General features: G+C 35.3%; 1 protein-coding gene across 1 annotated transcript in view; it reads left to right on the forward strand.

The window, feature by feature from the left end:
* Window positions 1-21,798, forward strand: part of CHSY1 (chondroitin sulfate synthase 1) — an 86,928-nt gene extending 65,130 nt beyond the window's left edge. The window contains exon 3 of the mRNA XM_044665408.1: window positions 20,197-21,798. Coding sequence (XP_044521343.1) covers window positions 20,197-21,789 — 1,593 coding nt within the window. The 3' untranslated portion in view covers window positions 21,790-21,798. The remainder of the gene's footprint in view (window positions 1-20,196) is intronic.
* Window positions 21,799-25,046: the final 3,248 nt, after the last annotated feature.

Genomic DNA, 25,046 nt, shown 5'->3' on the forward strand with positions numbered 1-25,046 from the left:
TTTGACTTCTGTCTTTTAATATATTATCTTTAATCACATCTCCACTTGTGGCAGTACTTTCAAATAATTTTCCTTTATAAAAAATCAAGAAGTCCTGTGATCATAATTTAAATGCTTTTCATGACCTTTCTGGTATAAATAAAAATGGCAAAAAGGAGAAATATCCAGAAAAAACTGGCACTCATCACGGAACATATTGAATCTGATAATTATTTCAAATGATTATTATCCCACCATTATTTCTCCTCTCCCCACAGAAAATTACCCTTTACTCAGTTTAGAATTAGTGTTCTAGTTCCTTCAGGGCTCCTGTGAGAAGGGAAATTTTCCTTTGGGGATTACTGTTTACACACAAAAACTTAGTACTTACTTGCCTTTGGGAGGACTGCTGATTTCTCTAATTTTTATTAAGGACTGAAATTTCCTTTGTAGCATTTGAATACTGATTTTTTAAAAAAACATACCTACCTAGTAATGAATGAGAAATCACTTTCATGTTGCTATGCTCCTTTCTTTTTATTTTTTTAACTCTTACCTTCTGTCTTAGTATCAATTCTAAGACAGAAGGGCAGCAAGAGCTACACAGTGGAGTTTTAGTGACTTGCCTAGGGTCATACAGCTAGGAAATGAGTGAGTCCAAATTTGAATGCAGGGCCTCCCAACTCCATGCCTGGAGCTCTGTCCACTGTGCTACCTCTCTACCCCACCCATTTTCTTTTCCATGAAAAGATCTGAATTTTGGTGTGTTTCTTTTTTCCATTTGTCTGAGCCTTTATCATCTGTCCTTCACCTTACTTTCTTTTAGGAAGATTAGTAATTTAATAACAGGTGTAGGATTTAAATTAATGTCCAATACTCCAAGAATTATATTTTATAGAGTTTATTAATAATCACTTGAAGTAGAAGGAATAAAAAGGAAATAGAAGTAAAAAAACCTAATTATATAACAAAATTAAACTACGATTCCCAGCATCCCAAGTTCCTTCTAATGTCAGCATGTAATATGAGAAGGAACATGAGATGCTGGGAATCATAGTTTTTAGGGTAACAGATTCTAATTACATGCATGGAAATTGGAAAAGTTAATTTATTCAGAATGTAAGTTGTTATAATGAGCTGTGATTATACATATTTCCCTTGGTATATTAGTCAAATAGTATGCACATGAAAAACAACTAAAATAAAATTTTAAATGGTAGATTTCTCTTTTTAAAAATTGATGTAGGAGGGGGCAGCTGGGTAGCTCAGTGGATTGAGAGCCATGCCTAGAGACTGGAGGTCCTAGGTTCAAATCCGGCCTCAGACACTTCCCAGCTGTGTGACCCTGGGCAAGTCACTTGACCCCCATTGCCTACCCTTACCACTCTTCCACCTATAAGTCAATATACAGAAATTAAGGGTTTAAAATAAAAAAAAAATTAAAAAAAATTGATGTAGGATTCATAATCAATTATGTGATTACAAATTATGTAAAATTGGAGGAAAAAAATTAGATTTCTAAAATAACTAAAATAATAAGCTGTACTTCCTTAACTTAAAATATACAAAAGCAATACACATAGTGCTACCCTTCTTCCCCTTCCTCCCCCCATTACAACCTTTCTAAGGTGAAGGAAGAAGGGTCATTATTTTAATTGAAATTGACATAGAATGGAAGATAGGGACTGGTTGGGAAAGTTTTTACTGTACTAGAAAGTAAAATTAACCTTTCAAAAAAATCATTTTTTAAAACTGTTAATTAACACACTTTCTGTAACTTTTTTGAAACTTGTGACCTAAGATATAGCCTTTTGCCTTTTTTGTTTTTTTTCTCTGATTGAAAGTCAAAACTTTTATCTTGTCTCTTAGAGAGTCCAAGTAGATTTGTTAAGCCCAGTTTTAGAAATGATTATGTACTAACAAAGCTAACTATAATGTGAAGCTTCAATAAAATGAATTTTTATTATTAAAGTTGGAAACATCTTATTTTTTTAAGCCATGAAGAAAACTAAAAGAACCATATACACAAACCATAGATGAAGGCAATGCTGAAGGGAAACAGAATTCAAGTCAAATATAATAGCCAATATCAGTTCCAGATTATTGAGATTAAAATACACTTCACTTTCTTTCCTTTTGGTTAAGTAGTAAACTATGATAGCTCACGTTTTAAAAAGTTAAATGTGATATCAGTCACAATCATTATTTTGGAATTTTAAAATACATTTTATTGGTATCTTTTGTCATTATAATCAGTCGTTTATGGGGAAATATCCTGCCCCTCCCCTTCTCCTTTGAACCTTCACTTAAAATAAAGAAAAATGATTAAGGAAAAACAATACAGTGACTACATATAATATGGTATACAATATTCTGCCCTAGTAATCATTAGGCTCTCAAAATTAAATGTTTTTTTCTTTATAGGACTACTAGATTGGGCAAGGATTAATGGTATTATAAAGTGATTATGCCAAAATAAATATATCAGAGAGGCAGCTAGATAGCTCATTGGTTAGAGAGCCAATCCTGGAAATAGGAGGTCCTGGTTTCAAATATGGCCTAGCTATATGACACTGGGCAGATCATAACCCCAATTGCCTAGCTCTGATCATTCTTTTGCCTTGAACCAATACTTAGTATTGAATTTAAGACCAAATTGTAAGAATTTGAGAGAGAGGGAGGGGGAGAGAGAGAGAGAGAGAGAGAGAGAGAGAGAGTGTGTGTGTGTGTGTGTGTGTGTGTGTGTGTGTGTGTTATCAGTTTTTTAACTCCAAAAGATGGAGACTTTGATTTAGAAAAAAGAAACATTATTAAGTCATGGTCTATGTCATGACCTTGGGATGGATAGTAGTCTTTATACCAAGAGTACTTTTGCAATTTCTCTCTAATACTTTCTTGATTCTAGGAGCTCTTCTATACTATTCTATTCTGCTTTAGTTCTTGGATATTTTTCAAATCATAGAAAATGTCTCTAGGCCTGGTGATTCCCTTAACAGATATTTCTGACTTAGAACCTTTCCTTTATTTATCTAAGCATTTGCACTATTCATTAGGGCAGTACTGTAACACATCATCACAAATAGGTATTGCTAACATTTAAAATCAGAACATTAGAGCTGGGAGCTTAGCGATCTTCTGTTCTGATTCCTTCATTTAAAAGATATCTTCTCTAGGGTCTCACAACTGGTAAACCAGTTTTCAGTTCAAATTTTGGTCCTCTTAAGTCTAGTGCTCTTCCCATGGTTCCACACTATCTTTTTATAAATTGTGCAATAGCCTTTTAGAGTTTGAAACTTTAAGTGCTATAAATTTTATTTTGTAGATATAATAAATTTATTTATAAATGATGTTAAAATTTTGGGTTTTTAAAAAGGAAAACATGTTTGCTAAAAGTGATATATATACAATAAAATCAATATTGATATTGACAATTTCTTAGAAAATATTTAAAATGCATGTTTAAGTGATATAATACAATAAAATCAATATCAACATTTGCAATTTCTTAAAGCAAACATTTAAATTTTGGAAATATTTTATCTTGCAGAGCTATCAAGGGATTCAGTTTTTAGTAATGTAACATCAGGATTTAAAATGAAGTATTGATAGAGGAATAGAAGAAATTAGAATGAGAATATATAAGGAACTTTTTGTTGTCACCTTAGGGTTTATAGACTAAACCCTGATCCAAGAAACAGTAGTTAATTAATATGCTTGGTATTCTAGTACTACTTTAATACAGAAGTTTCTAAATGTGAACCTTGTAAAATGAATATATTCTTATTTCCCAGGTAGTATGTAAACTCCTTGAGGATGAGACTTTGTTTTATATAGCTTAATACCATTTATCTTAGCCTGCTGCTTTACATATAGTAGGTGTTTAGTAAATATGTGATAATAGCATAAAACAATTGAATTATATCCTAAATCATTCTAAAGTAACATCCATATTAGTGCTAAGGAACATAGACCTACAGCTATAAGGAGCCCCAGAGGTCCAAGGAAGCTAAGTGACTAACCTAAGGCCACACAGGGAGTAGTAAGTATCTGAGGTCATATTTGAACCCAAGACCTCCCATCTCTAGGCCTGGCTCTGAATCCACTAATCTACCTAGCTTCCCTGAAAACAAATTTAACAAGAATTCAGAAAAATGTGTGCTTCAAGAATATAAACAATTCTGGCTTCAGACCCTTCCTAGCTGTGTGAGCCTAGGCAAGTCACTTAAGTTCACTTGCTTTTACTACTCTTCTGCTTTAATAAAAATTCTCAGACAGTAGGCTTAAAAATATATATATATATATATATATACTGTGAACATGGTTAAGAAATTAATAAGAATATCAGAACTCTAATTATTTTCTTTGACTTGCTCTGATTTTATGTAGAAGCAAAAAGAACATCTAATGAAGGTCCTGTATGATATTTTTAAAATAAAGATTAGGGGGCAGCTGGGTGGCTCAGTGGATTAAGAGTCAGGTCTAGAGACTGGAGGTCCTAGGTTCAAATTTGGCCTCAGACACTTCCTAGCTGTGTGACCCTGGGCAAGTCATTTAACCCCCATTGCTTAGCCCTTACCACTCTTCTGCCTTGGAGCCAATACACAGTATTGACTCCGAGATGGAAGGTAAGGGCTTTAAATAAATAAATAAAATAAAGATTACATTTTAGACCATTGTTTTTTGTGCACAACTGGACTCCATATTACTTGAGAATTCAGTAACCTTTCAAATTTGTTATGTAATAAATTTGTATTCCTGAAACATTTTTAGTGAAGGAGGCAACATTTGTTTGGAATTCAGCAATATGAGAGGTTCTGAAGAATCAAGTTTGGCAGATCATAGGAAACTAAATAAAACCACTGGGCTACATATTTTTTTTAAAACCTTTACCTTCTATCTTAGAAGCAAGTAGCTTCTAAGACAGAAGAGCAAGGCAGTGGGAGTTAAATGACTTACCCAAGGTCCCACAAGTAGGAAATGTTAGAGGCCAGGCTTGAACCCAGCATCTCCCATCTCAAGGCCTGGCTCTAAGTTCACTGAACCACCTAACTGCCCCCCCCCACACACACACACACAATATATATATATATACTATATTCCTGGCTCTAAGTTCACTGAACCACCTAACTGCCGTATATATACACATACCACACACACACACACACACACAAATATAATTTCTTTCAGAGAGAACTTTGTTATCATTTACTAATTTACTAAAAATTTGCCAAACCATATTATGTTCTTCAGTGCTTTTTTTGGTATTCTACTTTGATAGCATATTTCAAAATTGCAGTGTCTGAATATAGATAACTTAAGCTATTTTATGGCATTGACAATGCTTTTAAGTTCTAAATTTGAAGGTTTTTAAAAGTACTTTTCATGAAAGTCATTATATTTATTGTCCCAGAAGTTATTAAAATGCACTGTTATGAATTGCACATTCTTTCCATAATCATTCTTATTTTATGGTGGAGTTGGAGACTATATTTTTACAGGGTGGGAACACTTCTTTGGAATGTATTGTTAGCCATTAATGCTCCAAATGTAGTTTTCCCCAGTGAAGACAGAATCCTGTAATATTCTAGTAACTAGTGGTGTTGGAAGAACAAAGGCTTATAATCATAAAATGAAATATATAACAACCTTTTTGTTATTCCATGTAGATTCATAGTAGTTTAGAGTTAGAAGGCATTGAGCTCATCTAATCCAATTCCCTCCTTTTCCAGATGAGGACCTGCAGGTCCAGAGGAGCTGCTCAAAAGTCCCACAGGAGAACCACTAGTTTTAGATTTAAAAGGGACCTTTAAGGCTATATGAGTAATCAGTCAACGAGCACTCATTAAGCAATTACTATGAGCCAGGCACCTATACTAAGTTGTAAGGAATCAAAGAAAAAAATGGAACATCTCCCATTAAGGAAGGCCCTCTTTTCGGGCTTACAACATGCACACAGATAAGTCAGCACAAAATACATACACAAAGAAATATAAGAAAATTTGGGGGTGGGAGAGGAAGTACTAGCAACTAGGGAAATCTGGAAAGACTTAATAGAGGAGGTGGTGCTTGAGCTGAATGTTGAAGGAAACTAGGAATTCTAAAGAACAAAAGTAAAGAGGGACCCTTGTCTACTAAACACAGCTTTTGGGTGTGCACAAAAATGCTTTGTTAATTGAATGCACATGAGAAATGATGGAGAGAGAAGAATCAAAATTCCCTAATGTCAGCATTCAGGTGTCAAGTCTTCTTCACCCTCTGCTAGGTAAGGCTCTGCTTCTATACTTTCCACATCTGTAATTTAATCTCCAGTCTCTCCCAAAAGTTTTAGCCTTGTAATTCCAGATGCCTTCTGGGTATCTACTTGAATGGCCTACTAGTGCGTAAGCATAATGTGGCCAAAACTGAACTGTCATTCACACTTCCTCTTCCTGTTTCCTTCCTCCATTCTCCAACAAAATCTGACCCTCCCTCTAATTTTTCTATTTCTGTTTGGCCCAACAGGATCCTTATAGTCTATCATGTCCGTGGTTTTGGAATCATCTCCTTTTTTTAACCTTCAACTTTATTATTTTCTGAACTTTAGCGCCAAATGAAATTGGCATTAGCGTGTGTTTGTGTGTGTGTGTGAGTGCGCATGTGCGTGTGTGTATACATGTGCTCTCACTTCTAAGACATCAAGTCTTTATTATGTACAGCTTGCTTTTCTTTTAAAGTTCAACAAAACTTTTTTTTAGCCTATAAAAGAACTTTATTCATTGCATTTCAATTCATATAGTTTTAAGTTCTTGCAGTGAAGGAGATTAGTACAATTATTCATTCACTTGTTCCGGAGAGAAATTTTTATAGAGGGAAGAGAAGGAAGAAAAGTTCATTTCCCCAAATCTTTGGGACATAAAAGGTCCAAGAGAAGCCAGCCCTGGATAATAACAGTAGAGAATTGTCTACCTAATGATTTATGAGATTAGTGCATTCTCTGGAGGAGGTAAATAATGGTTAAGGTAGCTGTTATCTTCTGTAGGCAACTCACCTGCCCCTGAAGACTGACCTTGGGAATAGGGGATGGTGAAGAGTACAGAGATAAATCTGCGGACACACTTCTCAAGAAAATGAAGCCATGCTATCATTGAACATTGCTCATTTTAGTAGTATTGAATGAATGTACAGCTCAATATAATAAAATATTGATTCCTTTAAAAAAGACTAAAAAGAAAAAAAAGATGATTGCATCTTTAAGATAGTGATTTCCTAACTCATTGTAGAGTATAATAGTGTACTGTTTTCCTTGCCAGTAAGAAGCCCTGGTAGATGGGACTCTCAGGTCAGGCCACCCTGTGAGAAATGAAGTCTGTGTGTGGCCCTGTTAATTGACTGTGCTAGGCAAAGCTCAGACCAATTCTTTCTAGGGTTACCTGAGGGGTCTCCAGATCTGAAGCCTGATTAAATGAACATGGGCCAGTCAGGGTGACCTGTTGGATCTCATAAGGTTGTTGGCCATATGTGAACTGGCTAAGCTGCTTCTGTCCTTGTTGGACTGCTGTTTCTGTGATCTGCTTTGCACTAGCAGTGAGAATCTGGATCTGTTCCTGAACTACACAGCAGCTTGATACAGGCAGCCCTAATTGGATATATTGCATCTCGGCAGCATTTCACTATACTGGGATCTGCTAGGTTTTTCCCATGTTGAAGATGGTCTGGTACATCACTCACTGTTGTTGCTTGATACCTGCTGTGGCTAGGCCTAGATGATCTATTGGCCTTCTTCAACCTATGTTGTCACTGGAGTGGTCTAGTCCTTCTGAGGTTGGACATTTATGATCTAGCATTACTCAGTCATGCTTAGAAGGGTAGTCTGCTTGCCCTAGATCCGGGTGGACATGGGTGACTTAAGTAGAACTAGACAAGTTTCATGGAATCACAGATCAATGCACCACTTCCTCTCACTTATCTTTACCTTTTCATTCACTTTCAAAATCTCTATATGAGTCACTGGGAACTCCTATACTCCGAAATCTTCCTATTAATTTCAGACTTCTTCCATGACATGAAACCAGGAGGAAACATTGAATATTTCTGCTGCTGGTACTGCTCACCCTCCATTGGTGGGTATTCCCATAACCACCATTTTGCTGGCTACCCCCACTCTCTCCCAGCACCATGGAGAAGTCTAGCTTAAGGCAACAGCCTGTGATTTTCAAAGCTGTCTTGATTGTCAGTGATTTCTTCTGCCCTTCTGTTCTCTTTTGTGGATTTAAAAAAAAATTTGCTTCAATGGTTCTCCCTTTTTTGTTTTTAAGTAACTATATACCTAGTTCTCTTCTTCCTCCTTTTGTAGTTACTTTGGATTCTTCTCTCTTCTTTATTTCTAATACATATTCAATTGTTAAGGCCTACTGATCTCTCATTAATTTTTCTTCTATTTTTTCCTTGCCACTGAAACTTCTATGTTACTTCTGACTTCCATCTTCCACTTACATATATTATTGTAGTAGACATCTAGCTGATTATTGTTGTCTCCAGTTTATCTCTCCTATCCATTCTTCATACTTAGTACCCAAGTAATTTTCCTAATACTGCTCTGATCATGTCTCTAATATCCAAAAGCCATTAGGGGGGCCATTCCCGCCTTACATGCTGAGTAAAATATAAACTTGTTATTCAAGGCCCTTCACAATTTGTCTGTAGTCAATTTGCCTTTCCATTCCTATTTTATACTATTTCCCCTCATGCAGTCCACTTTGTGTCCAAACTAGACTTCTGACTATTCCTCATTTTCATCTGGTCTTCTCCTGTTTCATGTGTGCTTTTCCACAAGGAGTGACCTTGTCTTCTTTATACACCCACACAAACCTATCTCTCTGCTATTCTTTCAACCAAGTCAGAATTCAAGTGGCACTTTCTCTAATCTCATTATTTCTGAACCTCATTTTTTTCACTTACCTCACTTGCAATTTTATTGTTGTGAGATATACACATGCATACATATATACACACAGATTGTAAGCCTCTTAAGTGTGATATTTTCTTTGTACTCTGAGTACCTTGAATGCTTTAAGAAAAAAAAAAAGAATTAAATTGAAATGTCTTGAACTAGGGGGCAGCTGGGTAGCTAAGTGGATTGAGAGCCAAGCCTAGAGACAGGAGGTCCTAGGTTCAAATCTGGCCTCAGACACTTCCCAGCTGTGTGACCCTGGGCAAGTCACTTGACCCCCATTGCCTATCCTTACCACTCTTCTGCCTTAGAGCCAATACACAGTATCTACTCCAAGATGGAAGGTAAGGGTTTAAAAAAAAGAAAGAAAGAAAGAAAGAAATGTGTTGAACTGTGTCTTTATGATTACAGTCCCAACTTAATCTAGAGCAGGGGTCGGCAACCTTTTCAGCCCTGAGAGCCATAAACGCCACCTTTTTTTAAATGTAATTTCATGAGAGCCGTACAGTGCTCACAGTGCGCGTTCCTGTAACAACGCCTGGAAAAAAATTGACTTTATGGCTCCTGCAGAAAGAGTCATACGTTGCCGACCCCTGACCTAGAGCAATGAGTAATTCCCATGGGGATGTTTAGTGGCTGCTGGCCAGGATTACATATAAATTACCTTATTTTTAAGTCAATTTTTCCCCATGTGCTGCCTTTTTTCCCTCTAAGAGTTTTTCTTGAATATAACACAACATTGCTTTCACTCATAATTTTTGGAGGTTAGCCAGTGGTACCCATAACAATTATACTACAGTTTGAATATCTAGTCTGTGACAGATTGAGAAACATTAACATTTTTAAAGGCTTAAACAGGTTTAAAGTAAATATTAGTCAATAAAAAGTATTCTTTATAACTCTACTTTTAGATCATTCAAACTTTTGCAAAGAAGTTAATAAAGGCTAAAAAAGAGTCTCTTAAAAAAAAAACCTGTAAAATTACTGTTACAAGTTTGTGGGGAAATTTTCCTAGCCAATACACAGTAGTCAATTTGTCATGCTTTTAACTTCTAATGGAATCCCATTAATTGTGTAATATCCATTTCTATTATTTGAAATTTTTTCTATTGTACATTTTTTATACTCAAGCAGAACTAGGAGGAGAAAAACTGCAATAGTACTTTACTATTATAAACCCAGTGTTCCATGTTTTTAAAAATCTTATTTTTTTATTTTTCAGAATATTTTCTAATGGAATGGACCAAGTAAGGGATATATCTTCATGTGTAGGAAATGGGTTTTTTTCTGAAATAAAATTATTAACAACATTCTTTCCTAGCACTTTAAGATTTATAAAGAAATAACTTCCCGAACTCTGCACATTTATTATAAGAATTTATTTTTTTCTACTTTCCTCCCCTCCTCTCTCCTTCTCTCCCCTCCCCTCCTCTCCCCTTCTCTTCCCTCCCCTCCTCTTCCCTTCCCTTCCCTTCCTTTAGACACACTGAACTTTTGCATATAAAGTCATTGTGATTGTCATCAGTAGAGGCAGTACTAACAAAATCAGCTTTTCTTTTGATGACTTCTAGGTACTATTATTACAAATCAATTATAACTGGTTTTTCTTTAAATTTCTACTATAAAGTCTTCCTTTTTGGTTTAATAATTCACTTGTTTCAAATTATTTTGAAAGAACTTAAGAAGATGATATTTAGACCCAAATTAATGATCAAATATACAAATGTTCTGGGAAGTAGTTGTTTTTTATTTAAAAAAAAAACAACAACAACAAAAAAAAAACACGATTCTTCCCCCCAAACTCCTCTCCTTCACGCCTCACTCTCTTTCTCCCACTTCACCACCCCTCCCCTCCAACCCCTCCCACCCACCCTTGCAAAGCAAAGTCTTGGCTGGCTACTGCCCTAACTTTTGCTTTTTGATCATGACAGGGTGGAAATAGGGCTGAAACTAGGTATACCCTATAATCTAGTGAATACAATCCAGAACTAATCCTCTTTTCTACTTCCTACAAGGTTTTAAGTGTGCCAAAAATGAAAGTATTTTCACAATTTGGTATTTTATATCATAGGGCAATGGGGAAGATAACATTTTTTCTTTAAAGTATTGGGGGGGAAAGTTATTGAATAAAGTTGGTTAATGACAGTTGCTACTTATTTCAAAGTTACTTTAAAGCAACTGTTCTTAGCATAGGGTCTATGAATCCCACTGTGGATGGATTTCGGGGAGTCAATGAAATTAGATAAGAACTGCATCTTTACTTTCAGTAACCTATGACTGAAATTGAGCATTTCCTTCTATTATAAATATAAGCAACAAAACATTCTGATAAAGAGATGCATATACTTCGTTAGACTGCCAAAGGGGGTCTATGATCTAAAAAAGGTTTAGAATTCTTGCTTTAGAGTTTTATGAATTTTAAAGTAATGTATAAGATGTTTATTATCACTATTATTACAAGCCTGTGGCAACTTTTAAGATTTATATTTAGAATTTTCCCCCCTCCTGTCAGAACAGTAATGGAAACAAAAAGCACCCTAATTCCTCAAAAGAAGTAAAATGAACAAAAATGACTCAACTACTTTATAGCTAACAGTGGCAATCTTAGCTATGTGCAATATAATTTCCTGGAGGGCAGTTGTCTATCATAGTAGTGTAGCTCCACATATTAGAAACCTAGTAACAGGAAAACAAGAAGGAAATAACGCAGAGAAAGAGGGGAGAGGAGGGATTTTTAATTGTGTATTATGAACTAAGCCAAGCATTGTGCTAAGTACTTTACAAATAAATTGATATTAAAAATGAATGAATATTATGTGAAGTTTGTCCACAGAAGCTTGATAGGACATGGGGGTATTTTAAAATGGGAGTACTTAGATTTTTTTCATGAAATTACTTAACTTTTTCATATATTTAGTTAACCTAAATCTATTATTTCCAAATCTAGCTCCTCTTCTTTAATATCTCGATTGCTTTGGATTCCCCCCTCCTCCTTAAGTTCTGCAATCTGAAAATATAGCTCTTTTCCTTCAAGGCAACCCCCTCCTCCATTTACAAGTGATTTGATTCCCTTCTATCCCATCTCCTTCAGTAGGATTGCTCTATTTATCAGCCCCACTCTCACTTATCTGCAATTCTTTTTATGTACTGGCTGCTTCTCTACTGCTTAACAATATAACCATGTCTCTCCCATCCCCAGAAACCTCTCACTTCATCTTCAACCCCACAGACATCCCATATCTCTTCTGCTTTTGTGGCTGAAATCTTTGACAAGGCCATCTTACAGTAGGTGCCCCTACTTCCATTCTTCTCACTCTTCTCTATAATTTGGCTTCCAGTCTTATTGTTCAGCTCAAACTGCTCTCCAAAGTTACTAGCCATTTCCTAATTGCCATATCTAATGGTCTTTTCTCAGCCTTCATCTTGACCTCTGCAGCCTTTGATCACCCTCTTCTTTGTTCTTTTTCTCTCTAGGTTTTCAGGACATCACTGGGTCTCATTTTTTATATCTCACTCCCCTCAGTCTCTTTTGCTGGATCTTTATTCAGGTCACCCCACTTCCAGCCCCTCCCCAACACTGTGAGTGTTCCACAGGACTCTATGCTGGGTCCTCTTCTCTTCTCCCTCTCTGTTGTTTTATTTGATGATCTCATCACCTTTTATTAATGCAATTATCATTCTCTATGTAGTCTCAAATTTGTCCATACAGTCCTAACCTCTCTTGCATTTCCAACTCTCTGTCTTGCCTTTCCAACTGCTTATTGGACATCTCAAACTGAATGTCCTATAGACATGTTAAACTCAATATGTCTAAAACAGAACTCATTCCCCATCCCCAGACTCTTCACTCATCCTGACTTCCCTGATACTATTGAGAGTACCTCCCTTCTTCCAGTTGTCCAGGTTCAACTCTTCATTCTCTCCATATCCAATCTGTTGCTGAGGCCTGTCAATTTTACCTTCTTAACATCTCAAGTATACTCTCATCTTTGATGCTGCCACTACTGTAATATTATTCTTTATCACCTAACATCTGGGCTCTTGCGATGTCTTGTTTGTTGGTCTACCTGTCACAATATCTTGCCCACTCTGACTTATCCTCTAGTCAGTTATTAAAGCGAATTTTCTAAAACTCCATCTCTCTACTTAATAAAGTCCACTCTCACTTCTAGAATCAAATGTCACATCATATTATTCAAAATTCTTCACAGCTTTTCCCTCTTCCTCCACCCTTTCTCCCTGCCATATACTCTGTGATCCAGTGACTGACTTGCTGTTCCTCAAGCAAGAACCTCCCCACTCTGGACATTTTCACTGGCTATCTCCCATCCCTTGAATGCTGTCCCTCCTGGCTTCCCTGACTTCCTTCAAGTCCCAGTTAAAATCCTATCTTCTACAGGACACCACCTTTCTCAATTCCCCTTAATGCTAGTGCCTTCCCTCTATTGACCATTCCACTTTAACCTGTGATAGTTTGTATACAGTGGCGTTCATGTTATCTCATTAGATTGAGCTCCTTGAGAGCAAGAATCATCTACTTCTTTTTGTATCTCCAGCACTTAACAAAATGCCTGGCGCATAAAGAAAATGGAAAGTGTCTATGGCCAAGAAATCTGTTCATGAGTATGTGTATGTTTATTATTCATGGAAAGTGATATCAATTGTATAATTTTAAATCTACTTTAGGAGACATGAAAGAGGCATAATGGTGAAATTCTTAATGATTACTATGTATTTCTGATCCTTTGTTTGAGGACAGTAATCACTGTAACTGAAATTGCTCCCTTAAAGTTACCAGTGCTCTCAATTTCTGTTTCAGATGACCTTTTTTTTTGGATGATCTTTTTTCAGATTGTGTACTTCCTAGCCTATTTGTTACATTTGAAACTACTGAAAATCTTCTCTTCCTGGACACTTTCTTTTTGGGTTTTTGTGACACTACTCTCTCAGTTCTCTTCCTGCCTCCTGACTGCTCTGTTCACAGTCTTCTTTGCTGGCTTCTTATCCATCTCTCTCTCCTAGCTATGGAGCTCCAAGATACTGTCCTACGACTCTTTTTCTGCAGCAGAGCGTCTCAACTTTTTGTGTGTCATGGACCTCTTTTGTATTCATATGCAATCTAATGAAATCTGAACAGTGTTTTTAAATGTGTAAGGGATATAGCATTACCAAAGATTCTAAAGGAAATGACTTATAACGGAAATATTACAGTTACTGAAAAAAATGTGTAGTAATTATACAGACTCCAAGTTAACAACCTTTGCTGTTCACTCTGGGTCACTACAGCTGAGTCACGTCAGCAATTTCCATGGGCTTAACTATCACCTCTAGGCAGATGACCCAGGCATCTACATATTTAGATCCTGTCTCATACCCTGAGTTTCAGCCCTTCATCATCAGCTGTTAATTGGATAGTTCAAACTGTATGTTCTAGAGACTTATTAAACTCATGTCCAAAACTGAACTTCTTTTCTTCCAAACTTTCCTCTCTTTCAGCCTTCCCTATTTCTAAAGGAATTGGCCATCCTTCTTCCATTCTCCCTGGTTTATAACTTCAGCATTATCCTGCTCTCTTTACTCTCTATCACTACACATACATACATACATACATACATAATACAACACATGTATGTGTGTGTAGTCACTTGATAAGTATACTATTTCTACCTTCATAGGTCTTGTACTTAGCATTTTCTCTCTACTCAGAAAGCTACCATCCTAGTTCAGACCTTTATTATTTCTTATCTAGATTATTGTAACAGCTTTCCACTCTCCTTGCTTCAAGTCTTTCTCCCCTTCCCTCCCAATCTGTTTTATTCATCACGACTAAAATTATTTTACTTCACTTGACAATGTGATTCCCTTACCTCGCCAATTCTGGTGCTTTCTTATTGCCTTTTGGAAAAAATAAAAACCCTTGTTAGCTTTTAAAGCCCTATAACTCTTTCTACCTGGCTGTTATTTTCCCTCTAGCTCTCTGCTTGTCAAACTGGCCTTCTCTCTTGTTCTTCACACAAGACATTTCATCTCCCTCTCTGTGCCTTTCCATTGTCTATCCTCCAGACCTGAAATGCAGTCTCTCCTTACCTCTGCTGTGTGAGAGAATAGATTTCTTCTTTCAGAGTGGAAGTTCAAACCCTATCTTCTACCTAAAGTCTTTCCTGATCCCTTCAAATGCTACCTCCCTTGTGTATTTAACTACTTTCAATAGTTACATTTATGAACTATATTACATGTGTTTATATATGTGCTTGTTTTACCCATTAGAATGTAAGTTCATTCATTGCAAATAGGAATTGTTTCATTCTTTGTACTTATATCCCCCGTACCTAGCAGAGAGCCTGGCATGTAGTAGGAACTTAATAAATACTTATTGATTGACACATGAGACTCTCAGGAAGAACCTAGAAATCCTTGCTAGGATTTATAAAGTTCTGGATATGACATTAGAGACATTGGTATTTTTTTTTACCATGGCTGCTAATTTGTAGGCCAGGTTTTAGGAAGGGAGATGTAAAGCTGGGAAGTAATTAACTGATTAAGAAAATGGTGAGAAAAAAAGAGTAACAGCTATAATAGCTAGTAATGAAACTTGTGTCCTCAATCTATTGATAAAAATGAACAAAGTAAAGTTAAAGAATAAGATAAATTAGAGAGCCTAATTCAAGAAGGCAAATTTAGCCTTTTAGCTATCATTGAGACTTGGAATGATGCTCAATCCAATCCAGAAAGCTTTAGGAAAGTGGACTTTATTTAAAAGAGGCAGAATGAAAAATGAAGTTGTAAAGTGATTTGAGGAACTAGAGTAGCAAAGTGTGGTAGAGAACATTTGTGTGAAGGTCAGTGGGGGGAGGAGCAGATGCAATACTGGTGTGAGAGGTACTCTAAACAGCTTAGAGAGGAGAAAATAACTCACATTCCCATAGTGTGCCTTCTCTAACAACAACCCTGTAATGTGGATATTTGAGATTTCCTTGGATCTATAATCCTTATCATTGTGCTTAACTCCTTTTAATGGTACAGACTGTTCTGTGTGATTCCTGTCCATAACCTCTCATAAACCATTCATAAGTAAGTACACTCTAGACCAAGATTCTTTTTCTAGGTCTCTTGGTATTGCATGGATAACTAGGTAGGGTAACATGGTGGCTGTTTATTATTCAGTTTTGCTTGATAATTGACCCACCTCCTTTTCTGGTCGTAGAAATCTATGATCATTTAAAGTACTTCTTATGAATAATTCTAAATTGGTAATTTGTTCCTTTCTGCCTTTTTTGTTTACCCCAAATTACAATTCTTTAGAATGGATCAAATCTAATACAAATAAGTTTAATAGAGAAATATGAAGTCCTAACTTGGATTAACTTGTCCAAGTCCCAGGATTTCTAGTGGTCTGTAGGCATAACATAATGACTAACACAGCTAATATGAAAGCATTACATGGAAGTTAGAGAGGAAGCTATAGTATTGATCTCAAACTAAGGGGATCTGCATGTAGAAAACAACCTCTCTTATCATCAAGTAAATAAGTAGTTGGCATAATGGATAAAGTGCTGGACTTGGAGTTCAAAAGACCTGAGTTCTGTCACACTTACTATTTATGGGACCCTGGGCAAATTGCTTGACTTCTCGGCTTTGGTTTCCTAATTTGTAAAACAGGTATAACAATAGTACCTATCCCATAAGATTATGAAGATCAAATGAGATAATATATTTAAAGCATATTGCGAACCTTAAAGAGCTATATGAATTTTTATGATTATGTTCTACTCTTATAAATAGTCTTTTAAGTGAAGGATGTCATAGAAGGATAGTCCTTTGTAAGTTGAACTAGATAGTTTCTGAAGTCTCTTCCAAATGAGATTATATGCTTCTCTCAAAGATCTAAGTTCATCATTTAGTAAAAGATTGAATTTTTAGCTCAAAAATCATTCTTTTGCTTTATATTTGTATAATACTAAGAATTTTTTTCAAGATGCCTTCATATATGGTGTCATTTTATCCTTCACACAACTTTATGAGATAGAAAAATAGTTAAATACCTCTGTTTTACAAAAGTAGCTTTTATTTATGTAACACTTCATGATTTTTGAAGTACTTTCTTTACAACTAAAGAATTTAGAGAGGATTATGTAGGACTAAGAAAAAATGCAAATATCTTGATTTCTAGCCCAGTGTTTCTTCTATTAGTCATGCTGACTTATAAGTATTTTCGCATTGCTTAATGAAAACCCAGTTATCTGAAAAAAAAAAACAGCTAGCTTGATCTAGTGGAAACAATAATGAACTTGGACTTAAGAGACTGGTTTAGATTCCTGATACTGTCATTCACTGGTTTTGTGAACATGAGAAGCCATCTAACTTTATATAGGTGGTTTTTTCATATGTAAAATGAAAATAATCGGAATACCAGAACTGTTCAAGTCAAATCCAATCAAGAGGCACTTATAAAATATTCCAGGCACTACAGTAAGTATTGAGATTACAAATTCAAACAAAAAGAAAGACAAACTGCCCTCAAGGCGCTTACTTTCTAATGAGGGAAAACATAAAAAGGGATATAAAATGAAGGAAAGGATGGAAAAGTTACTCATTTGGTGACAGGATGAAGAAGTTAGGTGGGGAGCATGGAGAGAAATAAAGAAGTGATTAGAACTGTGTTGGACATTTAGCCAAAATACAGCTTCTAGGAACTAACTTTAGGGATGAAGGGATCTTCCAGGGTAAGAAAGCTTGGAAGGAAATCTAGAAAGTTAGCAACAGATGTTAGAGTGGAATGAAAAAATACTGTATGAAAATATAATATAAGTATGAGCTATTCATATTAGAAAACTGACTAGATCCCAATTATTATCATCTTTATATTAGGACTAATCTCCTAAAACCTATTTATTTGGTCCCCTTTATTCACTTTCTTCATTGGTTAGTATTAGAATCAGAACTGTTTTCCAATGTTATTTCTAAAAGTCTGCATTCCTGGGCAAGACATTTACTGATTGACTTTTTTAGTCTTAGTTTTTGTGTACTGCCTCCCTTAATAAGGTTCTTTTTATAAGGAAAGTACTTTGTTAACTGTTGGTAAGGTATTATAGAAATGTGAGCTATCATTCATTTCTGTTGAGATCTTTGCTTTCTCTGTTAGAATTTAACATCATCTCTTGTTCAAGCCCAATACTTCTTGTCACTCAACTGTACATTTAAAGGAGAAGTGAGAAAGATTTAAGGAGATAGAAATTTCTCCAATCCTTTCAGTACCAGAACTTGGAATCTCAGAATCTCAGCCCCTTAGAAAGGGCTTCAGAGACCATCAAATTCAAAACATACCTAGCCAAGCATTCCAGCTACAATACACCCAAAATAATCATTCAGGCCTCTTTTCAACACAGTCTGATTTGAGAGTTTCCCCTTTTACACTTTGCAAATATAAATAATTGTATGCTATAGCACCTAAAATTCCACCAGTCATTTATTATCAAGCACACTAATTTGTTAAATCCTAAGTAAAACTTTTCTTTGAAACAATGTAAATCATTTTGTAACTAAATTGAACCAGTGTTTCATTTAAGTACTTCCTCTGTTTCAGAAATAGCAACAATTAAAGGATCCCTCTTATATAAAATTGTCTCTCCTAACCTCCCCAACCCTATTTAGTTGGCACAAAGTGAGTATTATAAATTATCCAAGATAGGGGAAACACTAACTAAATGTTCTAGCTTTGCACCTGGCTTTTCTCAGGTCCTTATCTGTCTTTTCTCGTTATTTTGTCTTACCCTTCTTTGGGACTCAGGCTACTTTTGTCAAAAAGAAAAACCCACAAATTTTTGGTTCAATCTTGTGGTTTTTGTGCTTTCTGTTACTGTGATTAAGTGAAAGTTAAATAAAGTTGTGTTGGAATAGGATATAGTATTCAGTACCTGATTTAAAACTGCATACTTTAAGTATTCGTTATTGCACTAATCATTTTACTTTTGAGCAGATAGATGTCAAATTATAAGTATTCTATTTCTTTGCTTAATATAATTAACTTGAACTAAATTTCATTTGGCTATTATCCTATCAAGCTGCCATAGGTCTAATGAATTGTTAAAATTGAAGCATTAAGAGACAGCTACAATTAGAACTAAAATTTTATCTCTGGTTTCTCTCGAAATAATTCAGCTTCAATAATTAAATTTTCAGCCTATGCTATAAATTGCATGAAAATGGAGGCAATCTTTTTTTTCCTACCTCAAATTGTTCTCCAGTACAATAGATACAGACATTGTAATTAGAATTCTTTAAACTTAAACTTGTTTTTGGATCTCAGAAATTCTCTTGAGGGAGAGGAACACGCAGGGATATAGAAACCACAGTACAGCAAAAAAAAAAAAATCTATAATCAGGTTTCATTCTCACTTCTTTTGGCTAAATTGACTTTTGCTGTTGAACATCTATTTTAAACTTTCAATGTAAGTTATATTTACTTATATAAATTAGTAATTTGTGACAATGCTCTTTATATTTTTTAATCTTTTGAAAGTCTTTCCCAAAGACTTTAGATATATTTATTCTGTTATTCAGCTTTTACTAAAGAATAAAGCATAACCATTTAGACTTTATTCTTTGAAGGGATTGGCTTGAAGTTTGTTTCCTAGAGTCTATTTTGTAAGAAAGCTTTATGAGGATTCTGGCCCCATGCTCTTTGTTCTTTAATATGATCCCTGTAGCATGAAAGTCTACAGAAAGTGAAAGATGTCACCTGCCACTTCAAAGAGGCAGCACCTGCAATATGTGAGTTCGTTTGGGGGGGAGTAGTCTAAGAGGCTGCTATTGCAGTATATGAGTTTCTTTTGAGGAGGTAGATGTAGGTCTTTTAAGATATTTCAAAGCATAACCAGATACCTTCCCCTCTCTCATCCTGGAGATTTTGCCAGAGTTTTGTGCAAAATCAGGGGCATGATGTGAGTTTTTGCTAACTCTGCGGTTTGGGGGGGGGGGATAAGGAAAGAAAGAAGACTAATACCACCATACTTTTTGCTTCTTCAGTTTGAGAAGCATACCCCTTGAATCTGTTTAGGTAATGGTGAACATTTGCCTCAAGAATAATTATTTATGACTGTTTCTTCATTAGTCTCTATTAATATTTCCCATAATCTCTTACAGGTGACCAAGTTATAGTCAATGTTTTTATATATTATGATTTATTCAGAAAGATTTCTTAAGGATCTATAGTGGGCTAACAGGTAGATCAAAAATTGCTGAAAATTATGTAATACCAAAATAATAATTTTGTTTTTTTTTTTAACTAGATGCAGCAGCTATTTTATGAGAACTATGAACAGAACAAAAAGGGTTACATCCGAGATCTGCACAACAGCAAAATCCACCGAGCTATTACTTTACATCCCAACAAAAATCCTCCTTACCAATATAGACTTCACAGCTACATGTTGAGCCGCAAAATAGCTGAACTGCGTCACCGAACCATACAGCTCCACAGAGAAATAGTTCTAATGAGCAAATACAGTAATACAGAGATTCACAAGGAAGATCTCCAATTAGGAATTCCACCTTCTTTTATGAGATTTCAGCCACGCCAGCGCGAGGAGATTTTAGAATGGGAGTTTCTTACTGGAAAATACTTGTATTCCGCTGCTGATGGTCAGCCCCCTAGAAGAGGGATGGATTCTTCTCAGAGAGAAGCTTTGGAAGACATTGTTATGCAAGTAATGGAAATGATTAATGCAAATGCTAAGACCAGGGGCCGCATTATTGATTTCAAGGAAATACAGTATGGTTATCGTAGAGTCAATCCTATGTATGGAGCTGAATACATTCTCGACCTTCTACTTCTGTACAAAAAACATAAAGGGAAAAAAATGACTGTTCCTGTGAGAAGGCATGCCTACTTGCAGCAGACCTTCAGCAAGATCCAGTTTATGGAGCATGAAGAAATGGATGCCAAAGAATTGGCCAACAAAATTAACCAAGAATCTGGATCCTTATCTTTTCTCTCAAATTCCCTGAAGATGTTTGTTCCTTTTCAGCTTCCTGGATCAAAAAATGAGAACAAAGAACCCAAAGATACCAAGATAAATATCTTGATTCCTTTGTCTGGACGATTTGATATGTTTGTGAGATTTATGGGGAATTTTGAAAAGACTTGTCTCATTCCAAATCAAAGTGTCAAGCTTGTTGTCCTGCTTTTCAATTCTGACTCTAATCCTGACAAAACAAAACAAGTAGAATTGATGAAAGATTATCGTGTTAAATATCCTAAAGCTGATATGCAGATTTTGCCAGTTTCTGGAGAATTCTCAAGAGCTCTAGCTCTTGAAGTTGGATCTTCTCAGTTTAATAATGAATCTTTGCTCTTCTTCTGTGATGTTGACTTGGTGTTTACTACAGAATTCCTACAACGATGTCGAGCAAATACGGTTTTGGGCCAACAAATATATTTTCCAATTATCTTCAGCCAGTATGATCCAAAGATTGTTTATAGTGGGACAGTTCCCAGTGACAACCATTTTGCCTTCACTCAAAAAACTGGCTTCTGGAGAAACTATGGGTTTGGCATTACTTGTATTTATAAGGGAGATCTTGTTAGAGTAGGTGGCTTTGATGTTTCTATTCAAGGTTGGGGACTTGAGGATGTAGACCTTTTCAACAAAGTGGTTCAAGCTGGTTTGAAGACTTTTAGAAGCCAAGAAGTTGGAGTAGTCCATGTTCACCATCCTGTCTTTTGTGATCCTAATCTTGATCCCAAACAGTACAAAATGTGCTTAGGGTCTAAAGCATCAACATATGGATCTACGCAGCAGCTGGCTGAATTATGGCTAGAAAAAAATGACCCAAGTTATGGGAAAAGCAGCAATAATAATGGCTCAGTAAGGACAGCCTGATATCCAGCTCTGCTGGATGACTCTTTTTTTAATTACCTAATTTATTTTTAAAAATTTTAATATGATAGGTCATTTTTGAAGTCCACACAAGGATATATTTTAGAAGTGATTTTCTTACAAAGAACTCCTTAGAGATTGAGCTTTTTGAACAAAAATGTGATCAATATTTGCCTTTGAACACATCTTGTTGAACATTATTATGTAGCAATCCTGCATAATTGTGACTTGAAGTAGAACTATGATGAACAAAAGACTTTTTTTTTTTTTTAACTTTTCATTCCAGACTTCTTTGCTATGGTTCTATAGTAGAGAACATGAACATTAATGCAAAGTATTATTGTAACAAAACACTGTACCTTTGGTAAATGTTCTGTTGTGACTGTTAACATTGCACAGATTCTACCTTTTTTCTTTCTCAAAAAGATTTTTATTTAAAAAAAAAAAGCCATTACATGTTCAAGTTTATAAAACAAGGAAGTATGACAGTAGTTGTATCATTATCTTCAAAATTACTTTCAAAAGTTATTTCACCCAAACTGTAATTTTGTTTGTTGTGATCATGTAACTTTTGGGGAAGGGGAAGTGGGAAAAGCACAATATGTTATATGGTTATTCATAGTGATTTGTTTGGCATTAAGTCCTAAATGGATATGAATCATATTCCAAGGAGAATTTAGTATTTCTCCTTTCCTGGTCCTTTACTTTAAAGCTAAAAGGCAATATGTTAATATTTAGTCTGGCAAAGCAGAATTATTGTTGCAAATCTAAAGTATGTAAGTAAACTTTTAAAAAATTCCCTCCCTAATGAAGACATTGGGGGAAAAATATACAGTGTTCTGTATTTCTAATTGCATTCACTTTATCCCATTTGTGTTATGTTGAAGATGATTATTTCATTCTTTGAAAACGGCTTTATTTTTCTGTATCTGATATACCTTTTAATTTATTTAATAACCATGACATAGGTTCCTGTCCTGTTTTTGAATGCCTGTTAGTCATTAATATTTGTGTGTATTAGGAGTTTTTAAAAAATCACTGTTAGTGTATGTCTTCTTTGCTACAGTAAACTGATCTCCAAAGAGTTCTTTTGGAAAGTTTTTTTTTTCTTCCCATATATAATTTGTAGTCTTTCCATTTTACAAATTAAGTGATTTTGGATATTTTTGGTGCTCACACATTAAAGGAAAACAAATCAAATGAATCTGTATATGATTGAATCAGAAAACTGAAATTTATTTTTAAATTACAGGTTGAATGTGCCTTAATGAAAGGAAATCTAGAGTTCAGATAGTGATAGAATTGCCATTTTAATTCATCATTTGAGACCTACCTATCTATGTGTAAATAGCTGATTGCTCAGATTGAAAAAACAAATTAGTGAACAATATTTTTTTATTTTACTTTTTAGCACCATTTAGTCTCATTATTCCTAGTTTAACTAAAGAATGTTACTATGTTTGGAGAGGAGGAGGAGGGATAACCAGCCTACTTATTTTAAGACTGACCAATGATAAAATGGTTCTTTGAGCTATAGTTTTTGTGTGAAAATAATTTATAAGTACTTATCCATGCATTTATTCATGGAATGAACTCTCCCCTTTGTCTCTTCCCTATACTATCTAGTTAACTCTGTGTTCTTGAGAGTTTTAGGATAGAACTGTAAGATAAATTACATATTGTTGGCATATATAATCCAATAATAAAATAACATACACAGTGAGACCTTTGGTGCCAGGACTCAGTAAACTTTTGTGGTATAGTATTAAACTCCCAAAATAGGTATTTACAGCATAATTACTGTCAAGTCCCAAGATAATGATATTGTACTTTCAATAGGAATTGCTATAATTCAATATAATTGGCAGTCTTCTCATGGCAAATTTTAGCCTTTCCAGGAGAAAGAACAGATTAAAAAAACCTTTAATGAATAAAAAGAACTACTTATTGTTATTCATTCTGACAAAGTAGTTTAATTCCCCACTTCCCTTCCTCTTCATAATAAGTTATAGAGCTTAAAGGAAATGAGATTTTTAAAAAGTAGGACAGTTATATTTTGTTCTTTTTAAAACTGATTAATAATTTGTGATATTAAGCTTTGCCAGTCTAGGTAAGGACTGAGACTCATTCATCTTGATAACTTGTGTTTGAGGTTTCTATAAACTTGATCTTCCTTACGTGAAAACTACAAGATAAAATTATCCTCATATAAACTCAGTTAATGTGCACTTCTCTTGCACACATGAGTCTAAAGGAAAGATTTTAACACAGATTGAAAATTCATTTAATTTAGGAAAGATACACCTGAGATTTGTTCCCTGTGACCTCTAGAAATCGTATCCTCCTGAAGTGGTATCAAACTCATATTGAAACAGGACCACTAACCCCTCTGTATGCTGCATATTGACTTAGAAAACCACATAATATTATCTCTATTCCATTGTATTTGTATGTATCTTGTTAAATATTTTCCCAGTTACATTTTAATCTGGTTCAGCAGCTGGGGATGGGGGGCAGTGTATTTGATACCTTTGATCTCAAGTATAAATTGTTTCAGTACATTAAGATAACATTTAGGGAATTGCTGTTGTTATCAGTTGTTATCCTCATCAAATACAAGAATTAGTACTTTCTAATTTTACTGCTTCTCAGGATAGACAAGAATAATTATAGAGGCACCTGACCAGGACCGCAGGTGATGTGGTTTTTTGCCTTCAAATCTGGACCACAGTTTACTAACATCTGTGCCACAGGATAGCCTAGGAGGCCTCTACCTAGCAAATCAGCCCTAAACCACTTCTCAGGTAGCTACTATAATGGGCTCCTTGGCATCTCCCAACTCTGCAAAACTGATTGTAGAAGGGAACAAGGAGGGCTTTTCTGAGCTTCAGATCCCCAATTATATTGTCACTTTCCTTTGTTTCCTGACTAGCCCCTGTTAAATAATTCTTCTAGTGAAGGTAAAGCAATGATTTCTTTAAAGAGTTTTAGGTGATGTTCTATCTGGAATTGGGCAGGGTATGAGTTTCACAAGTGGTACAAAGCCATGGCCAACACTTTATTGGGAGTAAAGAGGTTATGACCTTAAGCCAGTCCCTTTCCCTCTGTTCTTTTCAGTTTCTTTGTTAAATGAGAGGATTAGATTTGATAACTAATCTTTCTGACTCTTAAGCTCCTGTGTTCCTATGGAAATGTGATTGGATGTGTAGTAGTGTCATTTTTACAGAATAGAAGATGAAATCATATACTTTGTAGTATGC

This window comes from Gracilinanus agilis, chromosome 2 (genome assembly GCF_016433145.1).
Source record: "Gracilinanus agilis isolate LMUSP501 chromosome 2, AgileGrace, whole genome shotgun sequence".
NCBI lineage: Eukaryota > Metazoa > Chordata > Mammalia > Didelphimorphia > Didelphidae > Gracilinanus > Gracilinanus agilis.